Raw genomic sequence first — 13,191 nt, 5'->3', positions numbered from 1 at the left:
AAAAAAAAAAAAAAAAGAGGGGGTGCGTATTTATTATTTCAGGTTACTGAAAAGTCCAGATGTATCAAGTAAGGCTTGATCCAAGGGTTTAAATGATAATCACCAAGACTGGGTTTCTTTCTCTCAGCTCTCTCCTTCTTGTGAGCTCCATTTTCCAGTCCAATGTAAAGGCAAGGGTGCCAGACTCCCATGTTTATTTCCTGTCAGATTGAAGTTCAGCAGAAGCAAGATCTTGTTTCTTACTTGTAGTTCCAAGGTCTTAATTGAACCTACTTGGATCATGCAACCAAACCTGAACCAACTCCTGAGGATGGGTGTTTGCATGGGCCACATCTGCGTCAGTCACTGTGACCGGGGGGATTCAGTGCTCTGACTGACAAAGACTGGGTCAAATGTGTACTTTGGAGGTGGGGTAGAACCTCTGCAGAAGCATGAGGTGGGATTCTATGCAGAAGGTGGTAGTTCTTAAATAAAATTAGAGTGTTCTTCCCAGAAGCTGGAACGGATGCAACAGCTAGAGAGAAAATATCCGCTGCGGCTGTAGTTGCCACACTCTAGAATCCATGAGTAGCAATGATTGGCTGCTGCATTTCTGCTGATAGAGAATGAGTTTTTTACAGAGTCCAGCAGTGAGATAGGCCAGCTGTGGAGATAGGGCGAGTTGACCGCTACTTGGAGGTACCCTAACAACCACCGTAAATAGAAAACAATCCATCAGCACTGTGTAGATGAAACAGAAAACCTCTGAGGCTGTGTTTTTCAAACAGTTTCACCTCAACCAGCAGTAAGCGATCCCTTTTTACATTGCAATCCATATGTCCTTATATGTGCATATATACAGAATTAACTAACAGCAGTTTCATATTTCTGTTCTGTTTTATTATACCCTTAGAACCCTACTGTTTGTAGCCCACTGAATTGTTGTCTTGCACTAATAGGTCTTAAAGGAACCCGGGCAGTATAGTGGGTTATGAGTTGGGCTGCTAACTTTAAGGTCAGCAGTTTGAATCTACCATCTGCTCCACAGGATAAAGATGAGACTTCTCCTGTAAAATGGCTTGACCCAGGCCATTGTGTTTTCAATAGCCTCATATGGATGCGAAAGCTGGACATTGAATAAGGAGGATCGTAGAAGAATTGATGCCTTTGAGTTGTGGTGTTGGAGGAGAATACTGAGGGTGCCATGGACTGCCAAAAGAACCAATAGATCTGTTTTGGAAGAAGTGCAGCCAGAGTGCTCCTTGGAGGCCAGGATGGCTAGGCTTCGTCTCTCCTACTTTGGACATGTAGTCCGGAGGAAACAATCATTGGAGAAGGATGTCATGTTGGGTAGGGTGGAGGGTCAGAGAAAAAGAGGAAGACCCCCAATGAGATGGATCAGCCAGGTGGCATCATTGATGGACTCGGGGGTGGCAGCGGTGGTGAGGTTGGCCCAGGATTGAGCATTGTTTCATTCTGCTGTGCATGGGGTCGCTATGAGTCGGTTCCGACTCGATGGCATCTGACGACAACAACGACAACAAAGATTCACGGTCTTGGAAGCCCTATACAGGGTCACTATGAGTCAGAACCCAACCACTACCACCAAGAAAATCCTCTTCTAAAGGCAGCTGTTCTTAACATGCCAGCCCTAATTGGATGAGGCTCAAAGCTGGCATTTGAATCTGGATTTTCAATGACAATAGTAGCATGAGTCAAAAAATGGTGTGGCGCTGTGGGTTAATGTACCAGACTGCAAAGCTGTTTGAACTGCAAGGTTGGTGGTTCTAGCTCACCAGCTGCTCTTTGGAAACCCTACACAGGGTCACTATGGGTCAGGATCAACTCGACAGCACACAACAACAACAACAACAACAAAGATTCACAGCCCTGGAAACCCTATACAAGGTCACTATGCATTCAAACACCACCACCAATGGGTCTCAAATTGCAGTTAAAAAAAAATCCTCTTCTAAAGGCAGGCATCCTTAAGCATGCTGGCCCTAGTTGCATGAGGCTCAAAGATGGCACTTGAATCTGCCTCTTCCACGGCAGTGGTGGTATGTGTCAAAAAATGAGAAAGCAAACCGATTTTGTTGTCAGAGTTTCTGGATCAAAATGGAGACTGCTGTCTGTTGGAGTGGCTCCTGGCTTGTTGGGTGGAGTGGTCTGCTTTGCAAGCCTGAGAGGCAGTGTTGGAGCTTTACTAGCCATGGGATGGAGACACACTGAGGATGTCCTGGCAGTCTGTTTGTCCTGAAGCTGGCAGCAGCTCCTTCTGTGCCAGCAGTGGTTTATGTTGTGAGGTTGAGTGTCTAGGTATGTGTGTGTGTATGCATGTGTTTTCTGCCAGGTCTTTATATTGAAGATGAGGGAGTGGCTTTAAAAAATAACATATTTTTAAATTTGAAACAAGTCAAGGCAGAGAGTGGAGACAATTAGAGACTGACATCCTGTTTAGTCATCTCTCCTGAGAGCTCTATTTTCAGAACTCATGTTCTGTAAAGAATCTCAAGTGGTGTTAAGATAACTAAGGGGGATTGTTACGTTAGCAGGAGTCGTGACACAAATGCGTGATTTGAGCACTGGGGCGATTTAGAGTGTGGCAGCTGAGTTGGGAACAGATTTTAAACAGAGAAAGAGAAGGTTGTAAGATTTTTTTGAATGGGTATGAAACAGGGATCTTTTATTTTGAAAACAAGGTGTAGTGTTAAAATTAAATACAGCTATATATGGCCATGACCTGGTGTAAGGTCAATTCCATTTTTATGGAGGGAAGAGAGGGTCTTTGTTTACCTATAAATGGCACCATTAAGGTTCTTTGAGAATAACGATGTCATAGGCTCTCGCAAACACTGGACTCCTAACCACAAGATCAGCAGTTCAAACCCACCAGCCACTCCTTGGAAATCCTATGAGTTGGAACCGACTCAATGGCGCTTCATACCAGCAACAAGGCTTTCAGATGGAGCCTCTGGGTGGTACATATGGCTCACACCCTTGGTGGCTTACTGAAAGGTTGGAAGTTCAAGTTTGCCCAGAGGTACATCAGAATAAAGGCCTGGCAATCTATTTCTGAAAATCGGCCATTAAAAATGTTATGGAGCACAGTTCTACTCGACAGCAGCTGATTTCAGGCTTTCCATGGAAAATAGAGTTGAGGTAGATGAAGGACCTTGCCCAGGGTCCAGGGCCAGAAGTGACAAGAGTCAGATAAGAGTTCATGTCTTTGATGAGTGTTCTTTCTGCCATACAATATGCTGTATAACTTATTTGTATTTAATATTATACCAAAAATGACCTTTCATATTGATAAGTCAGCTTCTCTTTACCATTCTTTTAGATGATCAAAGGTAGAAATAGCCATTTGCTGAATCTGACAAGGTTTATCTAATGGCAAATTGTAAATTCAAGCACTTGGTTCCAAAAGAACCTCTCAGCCCAAGATGAATAAGTTAACATCCAGCATGAGGAGGGCAGAGCCTGGCCGTCTGGCTCTTGGAGAGCAGAGCACACCTGAATGGCACCATCCCACCTGGCGGCCATGCAGTGTGAGGGTCTCTGGGAAATTGGAGTGTGTGCAGAGGATGGGCTCTCAATGGGGGAAGACAGCTTCAAGCTGCCTTGGTTGTAGATTGGATGTCTTCATGTTGCAGGCCAGACATAAAAACTTTAAGGGGCATTGATGTTCTTTCTCATAGGCAAGAAGAGGTACAGTACCCAAACCTCCTTCCCTGGTGCTTCCTAAGATGAACTAGATGGTGGGAATGAGATTAAACAGAAACAGCTCTTTACTTTTTGTACTGTTTCTTGATACAACAAAAGATGTGCAGTTGACAGACCATTACTCCTTTATTTTTTCTGTTTCATATACTTGTCATGGGGTTTTGTAAAATGCTACTATTGTAACTGTTATATGGAAACTGGGAAAGTCTCAGAAAAAATTACCGGAAGTTTATGGGTGCTTCTTTGTATCATAAGAAGGCATAACAGAAAGACAATAAAAATTTCAAGAAGAAGGAATCTGTGAAAGGACTTAGTTTCTTTGAGATTTGTGTCCCCAACGTTTACAACTCTGAGATTCCACTTGTTCTCTTGTCCCTCTACTGTTAATGAAAGTCTTAGATCTGATTGATTCCTCACCATGCTTTGTACATTTTGGCCTCTATAAAGAGTTGAGATCCACAAAAAGTACTTTAAAATGAAAATAAACAAACTTTCTCTCTCTCTCTCTCTCTGTCTTTCTAGGTGGATCTGGAGCCAGAGGGAAAAGTATTTGTGGTAATAACCCTAACAGGGAGTTTCACTGAAGGTAAGAATAACTTTTGTGGGTACATGTGCAATCTAATTTCAGATTCAGTAGGAATTGTCTGTCACAGAAATGATTAAAAAAAGGGCATTTTGTAAAAGAGTTTTTTTTTAGTTCAATGTCTTAAGTTACTTAGGTTGGTATTGTCTTGCTTAATGGTTGGATTGTCAGATTAAATATATTTGCTAAACCTGACAACCTCTGGTGTTTTGTTTAATGTACTCACTGAATTTGTATTCAGATTATCTTGTTACTATTGTTAGCAAATTTTATTCAACATCATCTTGGTGTTGTTAGGTGCTGTTGAGTCAGTTTTGACTCACAGTGACACCATGTGACAGAGTCGAAATGCTCCACAGGATTTTCTGGACTGCAATGTTTGCTATATGCCATGGAGTCGGTTCCAACTCATAGCGACCCTGTATAGGGTTTCCGAGGCTGCATATCTTTACTGGAGCAGAAAGCCTAGTTTTTCTCCCGCGGAACAGCTGGTAGTTCCAAACTGCTGACCTGAAGGTTCGCAGCCCGATTTGTAACCACTACGCTACCAGTGCTCCTTGGACAGCAGTGTTTAGGGGGCAGCAAATTACCAGGCTTTTATCCTGTGGAGCCACTCTGTGGGTTCAAACGGCCAACCTTTTGGTTTGCAGCTAAGTGTTACCTCACCACAGCTCCTATCATCATCTTAGCTGAACTAGTAAGACTTTCTTGCCTCTGTTGGTTTATGCCTATTAAATGTTATTTTAGATGTTTTTTGTATTTTTGTGCTATCCTTTTAGTTTGCTGTTGAAATTGTATGACAACATTTTAGGGATCATGTTCTCTTCTTTACAGCCTGTATCTCATTTTTATTCTTTAATGGATTCTGTTTCACTTCCCCGGATACCACCATCCCATCATTTTGTTGTTGTTGCTGTTATTGAGATAAAATTCATAACAGCAAAAAGAACATTTCATATACAAAAAAAAGTTAAGAAAAATGCATGTGTCCTTGTATTAAAATTACTACATAAACATTCTTATACATAGATTTTTGTGGGCATATATTAGGAATGGAATTGCTTACTAGTAGAGTAGGTATGTATTGAAGTTTATAAGAAATTCCCAAGTGGTCTTCCAAGTTGATTGTATTATATACACTCTTACCAGCAATGCTTGAAAATTCCAAGTTATTCTGCATCTTCACCAATAAATGGTATGATCATTCCTTTTCGTTGTAGGCATTCTAGTGGATGTGAAACCACAACAAGGATGATCTCTTGTGATTTTAATTTGCAATTCCTTGGTGTTGAGCACTTTTCCATTTAGGTGTTGGTCATTTGGATTTGTTTAAAAATAAGTGCTTATTGAAGGATTTTTTTTCCACCAGTTTTTTCTCAAAGATGTTTGTCTTTTTATTATTTATTTGTGGAAGTTCTTTATATTTTCTGTGCATGGGTCCTTTGCCAGATATATCCATTTCTCCTAGTCTGTGGCTTGCCTATCCATTTGAAAAGCAGGTTTTCATTTCTATTTTTATTAATCTATTTTATTTATTTGTTGTCATTGTTGTTGTTGTTATGTGCCATGGAGTCGGTTCCGACTCATAGCGACCCTGTACAGGGTTTCCGAGGCTGTAAATCTTTATGGGGGCAGAAAGCCTCATCTTTCTCCTGCGGAACAGCTGGTAGTTTCGAACTGATGACCCTGACGTTAGTAGCCCAATTCGTAACCACTACGCATTTATTAGTCTACTTTATTAATCATTTCATGATTTGTGTATTTTGTGCTCTCTTTAAAACATTTTTCTCTATCATGGGGTGATGAAGGATATTCTCTTGTCCTTTTTTTTTTTTTTTTTTAGTTTATAAGGTTAGTGTCTATACTTAGGCCTATGTTCCTGTTTAAATTTGTATTTGTTTGTGATGGAAGAATTGAGATTTTTCTCTCTACAGTAATCCAGTTGTCCCAGCACCATTTGTTGTAAAAAATCAAACCCTTGCTCTCAAGTGGATTTGGACTCAATGTAATCACACAGGACTGAGTAGAACTCCCCAACAGGGATCCCAGGATTTTGATAGCAGACTCTCACATCTTTGTCCCATAAAGAAGCTGGCAGCTTCAAACTGCAAGCCTTTTGGTTAGCCACTGAATGCTTAAGCACTGTACCAACAGGGCTCCTGATTTGTTGCAAAGACCATCCTCTTGGGTCAAATATCAGTTGAACATATACTGTTGTTGCTAAAGTGCCGTCAAGTCGTTTTGACGCATAGTGACCCTGTATAAGGTTTCTGAGGTGTGGCTGGTGGGTTTGAACTATTAACCTTGTGGTTCGTGGTCCAGTTCTTGTCCTACAGCACCATCCCAGGACTCCAGGACATATATTGTGGTTGTTAAGTGCCGTCAAGTCGGTTCTGACTCATAAGAACACTGTACAGGATTTCTGAGAATCAACTGATGAGTTCAAACCACTGATCCTACATGGTTTAAACCAATCTTGTGGTCCAGTGCTTTATCCCACAGCATCACACCAGGACTTTGAGAACATACATTAGGGGCTTCAAAAAGATAATGAAAGATGAAATTAAAGGAAAATGGCATATTTCCATGAAGGTTTTTAACCTCCTTGTAAATGCATCTGTTCTATTCTACTGATCCGTTTTTCTGTCCTTAGACCAATATTGTATTGCCCTCACTGCTAGTGTTACAGTAAATCTGTAGTTTTATAGTACATCTTACACTTCACTCTGTGAGCGCTTCACCTTTGTTTTTGGTTGTTGTTTATTTAAGATCATTTTCCCTCCATGGTCCCCTGGAGGAATCCTGTCCTTATCTCTGATTCTACAACCCCAAAGCTTTTCTGTTTTTAAAGAAAAAAGGAGTTCCAATGGGGCTGTGGTCTGTGACATACAGGAATGGCATTAGGAGTTATGCCCAGTCCCTATTTCATTCTATTCCATATTCCCTTTGTGTGTGTGTGTGTTAATTCTGCTTAATTCTGCTGACTTAGAAGTTCATACAAAAACATTTCTCTCATGAGAAATACCTGCTAGGTGCAGACTTGTAATCCCAGTGTAGATGCCGAGAGATAAAGACAGATGCATCCTATGTGTGCAGTGCAGGTGACATGCCAGGTGACATGCAGGAATAGGTCTAAAGCATAGAATTGGCTCATGGAAGAGAAATCTAGAGAAATCTTCCTAGGGGAGGTGAACATTGGCAGCTTCAGAAAGCTAAAAGTGGCGTGACAGTGCCTGAGATAGGGGTGGTAGGACAGGGCCCTGTGTGCCGCTTTGCTTGGCACAGTCCCAGTTTGTCATACCAATGCCAATGATAACAGTGCCACCTTTTACTTTCAGAAGTGCTCTGAGACAGATGAGACACTATACAGTTTCACTACTTCTAGGAAAGTCAGCATGATGGATGCCAGCAAAAGATTTTAAGCAGAGAGAAAAACCTGACCTGATACTGGCAGTAGGTTCCAAGGTGGCCTTGTGTGTAGGTCATAAGAGAAAACCAATGTGCAGAGAGTCTTGAAGAGTTTATTAAAATCACCAACAGGTGAGATGATTAGGTGTTTGGGTTTGGAATCAGTGGGGATGGAGATCAGGGGAGAGTTTTCAGCGATGTATAGTACTCCTGGTGTGGAACTGAAGGATCGGCACTAGACTTTGAACCACAAGGTTGGCAGTTCAAATCCACCAGCTGCTTCTTGGAAACCCTATATAGGGTCATTATGAGTTGGAACAGACTTGAAGGCATTTAACAACAGCAGATAGTAAAATGAACAGGAGTTGGTAATTGATTGGATTTCAGGCATGAAGAAGAGGTAGTCTGCTGCTCAGGTGATGTTTGGACTTACCCGAATAGAAGCACAGGGGTTAGAAGATGATGAATGCAACTTCGAACAAACGGAGCTTGTAGTATATGTGAGACATCCAAGGAAAGATGTCTAGGAGGAGTTGGACTTATGAGTCTGGGGTTTGGCAAGAGGTTTGGACTGAAGATAAAATTCTTCTAAGTGGAAGACAGGCATGTGATGAAGGGGCCAATGAGAAGATTTAGAGAGAAAAAAAATCAAGGGTGGTCAACAACCTTGTAACATCAACATTTAGCGATTATGGTTCGTAGATTGGAATTTGTTAAATAACCCATGTTTTGTTGAAGGTTTACTTAGTAAATATTCATTTCATTACTGTATTCATTTTATGATGGTTACCAGCAGTGGGAGGGAAGGGGAAATTACTCATGGGGTAGACGGTAGACATGTTAACTTGGGTGATGAGGAAGGCAATATACAACGAGAGAAGTTGACATGGGAAAGAAGAAGGTAGTAGAAGATACTGGGAGGTGCAAGAGTTAAAGTGAATAGAGGTAAATACTGTTAACTGATGGTACGTGGAAGGGATTGCAATTATTGTAATGGCACAAAGTATATGATTTGTTGAATCTGGGATTGATGATCTGTTCTGTAAACCTTCACTAAATTCACAATAAAAAGTTTTATTAAGAAAATAATAATAATGTTTGAGTGCTTAATGTATGCCAAGTACTATTCCACCAAATGGCATAACATCATCCAAATTGGCATAAAAGTGTTTGACAGTGAGGTTTGAAAAAAGAAAATAAGAGATTTTGAAAACGTAATAACTGAATTGGTGGTAACTACATAATAAGAGCAATGAACCTGCTCTAAAGTCTGTTGTGCATGTTGGAACATACCAGGTGTTTCTCTGAACAAGGAACTGGGGAACTTGGGAAATTCATTGAACTTGGGAACTTCACAGAATAAGAAACTTTTTTTTTTTTTTTGACAATAATCACTTGTGAAGTCTCTTGCAGAGCCAGAGGTATAACATGATCACAGTTGTTCGTTGTGAGAATGGTATTGTTTCTCTTGATCTGATGCAGAATTCCCTTGAGCTCTGCTGCTGAAATGGATGTAGTTGAAGTGACTTACTGTTTTGAAAAATCTGGCTGATGTCACTCTTATTTCATTTTGGCTAAACCTTTCTGGAGCTAGTAACTGGATCTGCAACCTAATCAAGCTGACAGGTATTATATGGATGAAGCAAATCTGGGTTTTCAGTTGCCTTGTGTAGGCGCTATTATTGTGCTGATCAGGTTAAAATGTATTCTATGGATGAAGCAGGCCTGGGTTTTCAGTGTGTCATGTAAGAGCTGTCATTGTACTTAGGATTATAATTGTCTCCTGAGCTAATTTTTACCTTGAAGAGTAGAGTGGCAAAAGAATAGATTGAAATAAAAGAAACTGATAAAAATGTGTCAAATTAAATTCATAGCTGCTGTTTCAGTAATTCCTTCAGTTATAAATGTCTGATTTAAGGACAACTTGTACTTTCCCTTTGTTGTTGTTAAGTGCCATCGAGTTGGTCCTGACTCAGTGACTCTGTATAGCGTTTCCAAGGGGCGGCTGGTGGATTTGAACCACTGACCTTGGGGACAGCAGTCCCATCTTATGCTATACATTCCAGTCCCTTTACTGTGATGTAAAATTTCCCTCACTTTAAAATGGTTGAACCTATTCATAACACATCCTTCATCCAATTATCTTCACTTGATGCATTTGCAACTTTTAATGCATTGATAAGGCTTCAAACCATTTCTTGAACTAAGAACCATATGTACCTATTCTGATGTATCTACACATTCGACTAAGATATACTTAGGAACTGATATCATTTGTGACTCAGGGACTGCCTAGCACTTAGAAAAACAAAAAGAGACTAGGTTAAAGTAGTTAATTTCCTAAGGAGCCGTGGTAGCATAGTGATTATGATTCCCACTGCTAACAATAGGTCGGTAGTTCAAAACTGCCAGCCACTCTGCGGGAGAAAGGTGAGGCTTTCTTCTCCCATAAAAATTCACAGCATGTGAAACCTTATAAGGGCACCTTATAAGTTAGAACCAACTCCATGACCCTTTACAACCACCACCCCAGAGATACTCTATTACAGAAAGACAGATCAAAATTATGGGGCTGCATTTGTAGTTAAGAATTGCTGTTTGGAATTGTATTGCTGTTAGGAATAATGATAAAAGATTTGAAAAGCAGGAATGATATTTGTGTAGATTCAGGATAACCCAAACTAAATAGTTGGCCCACAAAGAGAAAAGCAGCCAGAATGTGCCTCCTTATAGAAGCAGACAGACCACACTACCTGTGAAGTTGTTGTTGTTGTTAGCTGACAGTGACTCAGCTCCCCCAACTCATGGCAACCCCATGCACATGGAACAAACTGCTGCCCAGACCTGTGACATCCCATAACCAGTTGTAGAGTAGACCATGATCCATAGGGTTCCATTGACTAATTTTCAGAAGGAGAATGCCAGATCTTTCTTCTTAGTCTGGGAGCTCTACTGAAAACTGATCAGCATCCCAGCAGCACAAGTACTTGCACTTCCAGAAAGGTGGTGACTGCTTCCGAGGTAAACTGACCAGGAAGCACACCTAGCTCTCCTCCATGAAAGGTGAGAATGCTACCATGGAACCGCCTCTGCCTGTTTGTGAAACATTCCTGCAAAACAACCCCCCACCCCCCAAACCTATATCTGATCAAGCCTCCAGATCTAGCCACCAGTGTAGAGAAAATCCAGAGACCAAAAGGATATTTTACATGACACCACTGGTACAGGTAATCAGCACAATTCAGACTGGAGGGATTTTTTTTTTTTAAAACAAGACAAGAGACTTAGTTTCTTTAACAAACAGGGAAAATATAAAAGAGGAAAGAAAACCTAAATAACAAAAGCGACTCATATTAACCAATTGCAATATATGGATTGCAATTGGGATTCCAATTCAAACAATTTGTGAAAAGAAACGTCTCTGAAGAGAATACTTGGTGCTATTAAGGAATTGTTACTGGTATTTAGGTGTGACTGTTGTAATGTGGAATGTTTTTAGTTCTGTAAAGAACATCTATTTGAGATACATTTTGAAACATTTACTTATGAAATAATGTCTGTGCTATTTAGTTTAGAATAATACACAGATGGGTGAGGTGTTGGGGTATAGGTGGGCAAGGTGGTGGGGTATAGGTGAAACTATATTAACCTTGAGTTGATTGTTGAAACTGGGTGACAGGTATGTACACCTGTGGGTTCCTTATATTCTGTGTACTTTTTCTTTTTTGTTTACATTTAATTGCACTTTAGGTAAAAGTTTACATAACAAATTAATTTTCTTCTAGTAGTTCATTCTCAGATGTTCCATGGCTGGTGGCAATCCCTGCAATGTGTTAATAAGACCTTGGGTTCTTGTTCTCTGTTTCCGTTTTCCTGGTTCCCTTGGCCCTCGCTACCTTCTCATCTTTGCTTTGGGGCAGATGTTGCTCTTTTTGGTCTCTTATGGTTGAGTGTTCTGAGTAACATTTATTTTATGTTGTTGTTGTAAATGCCTTCAAGTTGGTTCCGACTCATAGTGATCCTGTACAGGGTTTCCAAGGAGCAGCTGGTGGGTTTGAACTGCTGACCTTGTTGTTCCCAGTCCATTGCTGATTTTACAGCACCAATCAAGAGTCCAAATATTTATCAGAACAGAAAGTCTCTCCTTTCTCCCAAAGAGCAGCTAGTATTTTTAGGCTGAAAGGGGTATCTAGGAGCAATCTATTTTTGCATGCGTTTGAAACTTACTTTAATGAGAAGTTAAAAAGCTAAACTGACAAATTAAAAAAGATAATCCACTTTGTAGACAAAATCTGGACTCATGGTTGCCTTTATGACACCAAAATTATGCTTTAATTTTTTTTTAAACATATGACCTGTCCTCATTTATAAGTAAAGCAGTATTTTCATCTCTATATATTTAATCTTCCCTATATTTATGTATCATGAAAAGGCAACTGAAACCATCTAAATGATGAAAGTACTTTGGAAAGATTTCTGAAAATGCTAAAGAAATACCAAATGGTGAATCAAAGACCTGCAAGTAGGGAGAGGTGAGTAAGTAAGCCAGTTCCCTTCATTACATCATATGTTCTCACTGATAATAAATGACAAGCAAATCATCTCCTGTCTGCAGTGACAGAACACTTCACACTTGTAATGTTTAATTTTAAAATCGTTTCCTGGAAGAAAAAAGTCCATAAAAAATTAATGGTTTAAGTCCCTTTATACCAGATCATAAAAATAGTTTCTGTGTGTGCATCCCAAAACAAACATGAAGAGATTCTGCACCAGTTTAGGGGTGGGGAGATAACTTCTTAACCAAACAAAAACAAAACCCCTGATAAACACCTGATTTGTAGAGTTGAAGTTAGTTTAGAAGAAAGAAGGCCATTCTTTTTGGTTTAAACCTTGAATTGTCCTTAGTTTCAGATTCTCTATTACATTTCTTTAAACTGGTATATGCTTCTGGGGAATGGGGAGAATATGCAAAGTGCATTTGAATTTTGGTATCTACTTCTTCTGTTAAACAAAGCAGTGCATTATGGTACAGAGTAAGATTCTGATCTTTTTCTTTTTGTACCAGTGCCTCAGCTTTTAGCTCAAATTTCCTGCATCAAACCACTGGCTTACAAATAATTTTGTTTTCTGTAAAATCATTGTGACCACATGCACGGACAAGGTGTAAATGAGTGCTTTGAGGCTGCAACCCACACGTTCTCACTGTATCTAACACTTGTAAGCGCACGTCGCTCTCAAAGCGAGGAAAACGAGCTCTGCTGGGACTTGGTGTAAAACATTTACCATGCATGTTTCAAACCTGTTGAGTTAGGGGGGAAAATAGGGGTTATTTGTTTTATTTATTTACTTTTGAGGGTAAGGGCAGCCATATAATCTGGAATGAATGCGAAGCACTTCAGTTTTCCTGCTGGCCAAGCAGTGCTTATAGCTTACCCACTGGAAATGGCTACCAAGTAACAGAAATATAGAGAAAGGGAAAGGAACCAGTGATATAT

At 40.2% G+C, this 13,191-nt stretch overlaps 1 protein-coding gene across 1 annotated transcript in view; it reads left to right on the top strand.

Annotated features, from left to right (window-relative positions):
• The window catches only part of PRKCH (protein kinase C, eta), a 376,249-nt gene that overhangs the window by 111,949 nt on the left and 251,109 nt on the right, over nt 1–13,191 (top strand). The window contains exon 2 of the mRNA XM_006864635.1: nt 4,228–4,291. Coding sequence (XP_006864697.1) covers nt 4,228–4,291 — 64 coding nt within the window. The remainder of the gene's footprint in view (nt 1–4,227; nt 4,292–13,191) is intronic.

Source organism: Chrysochloris asiatica, unplaced genomic scaffold (genome assembly GCF_000296735.1).
Source record: "Chrysochloris asiatica unplaced genomic scaffold, ChrAsi1.0 scaffold00067, whole genome shotgun sequence".
Lineage (NCBI taxonomy): Eukaryota > Metazoa > Chordata > Mammalia > Afrosoricida > Chrysochloridae > Chrysochloris > Chrysochloris asiatica.
This window is presented reverse-complemented; position numbering and strand designations above follow the sequence as displayed.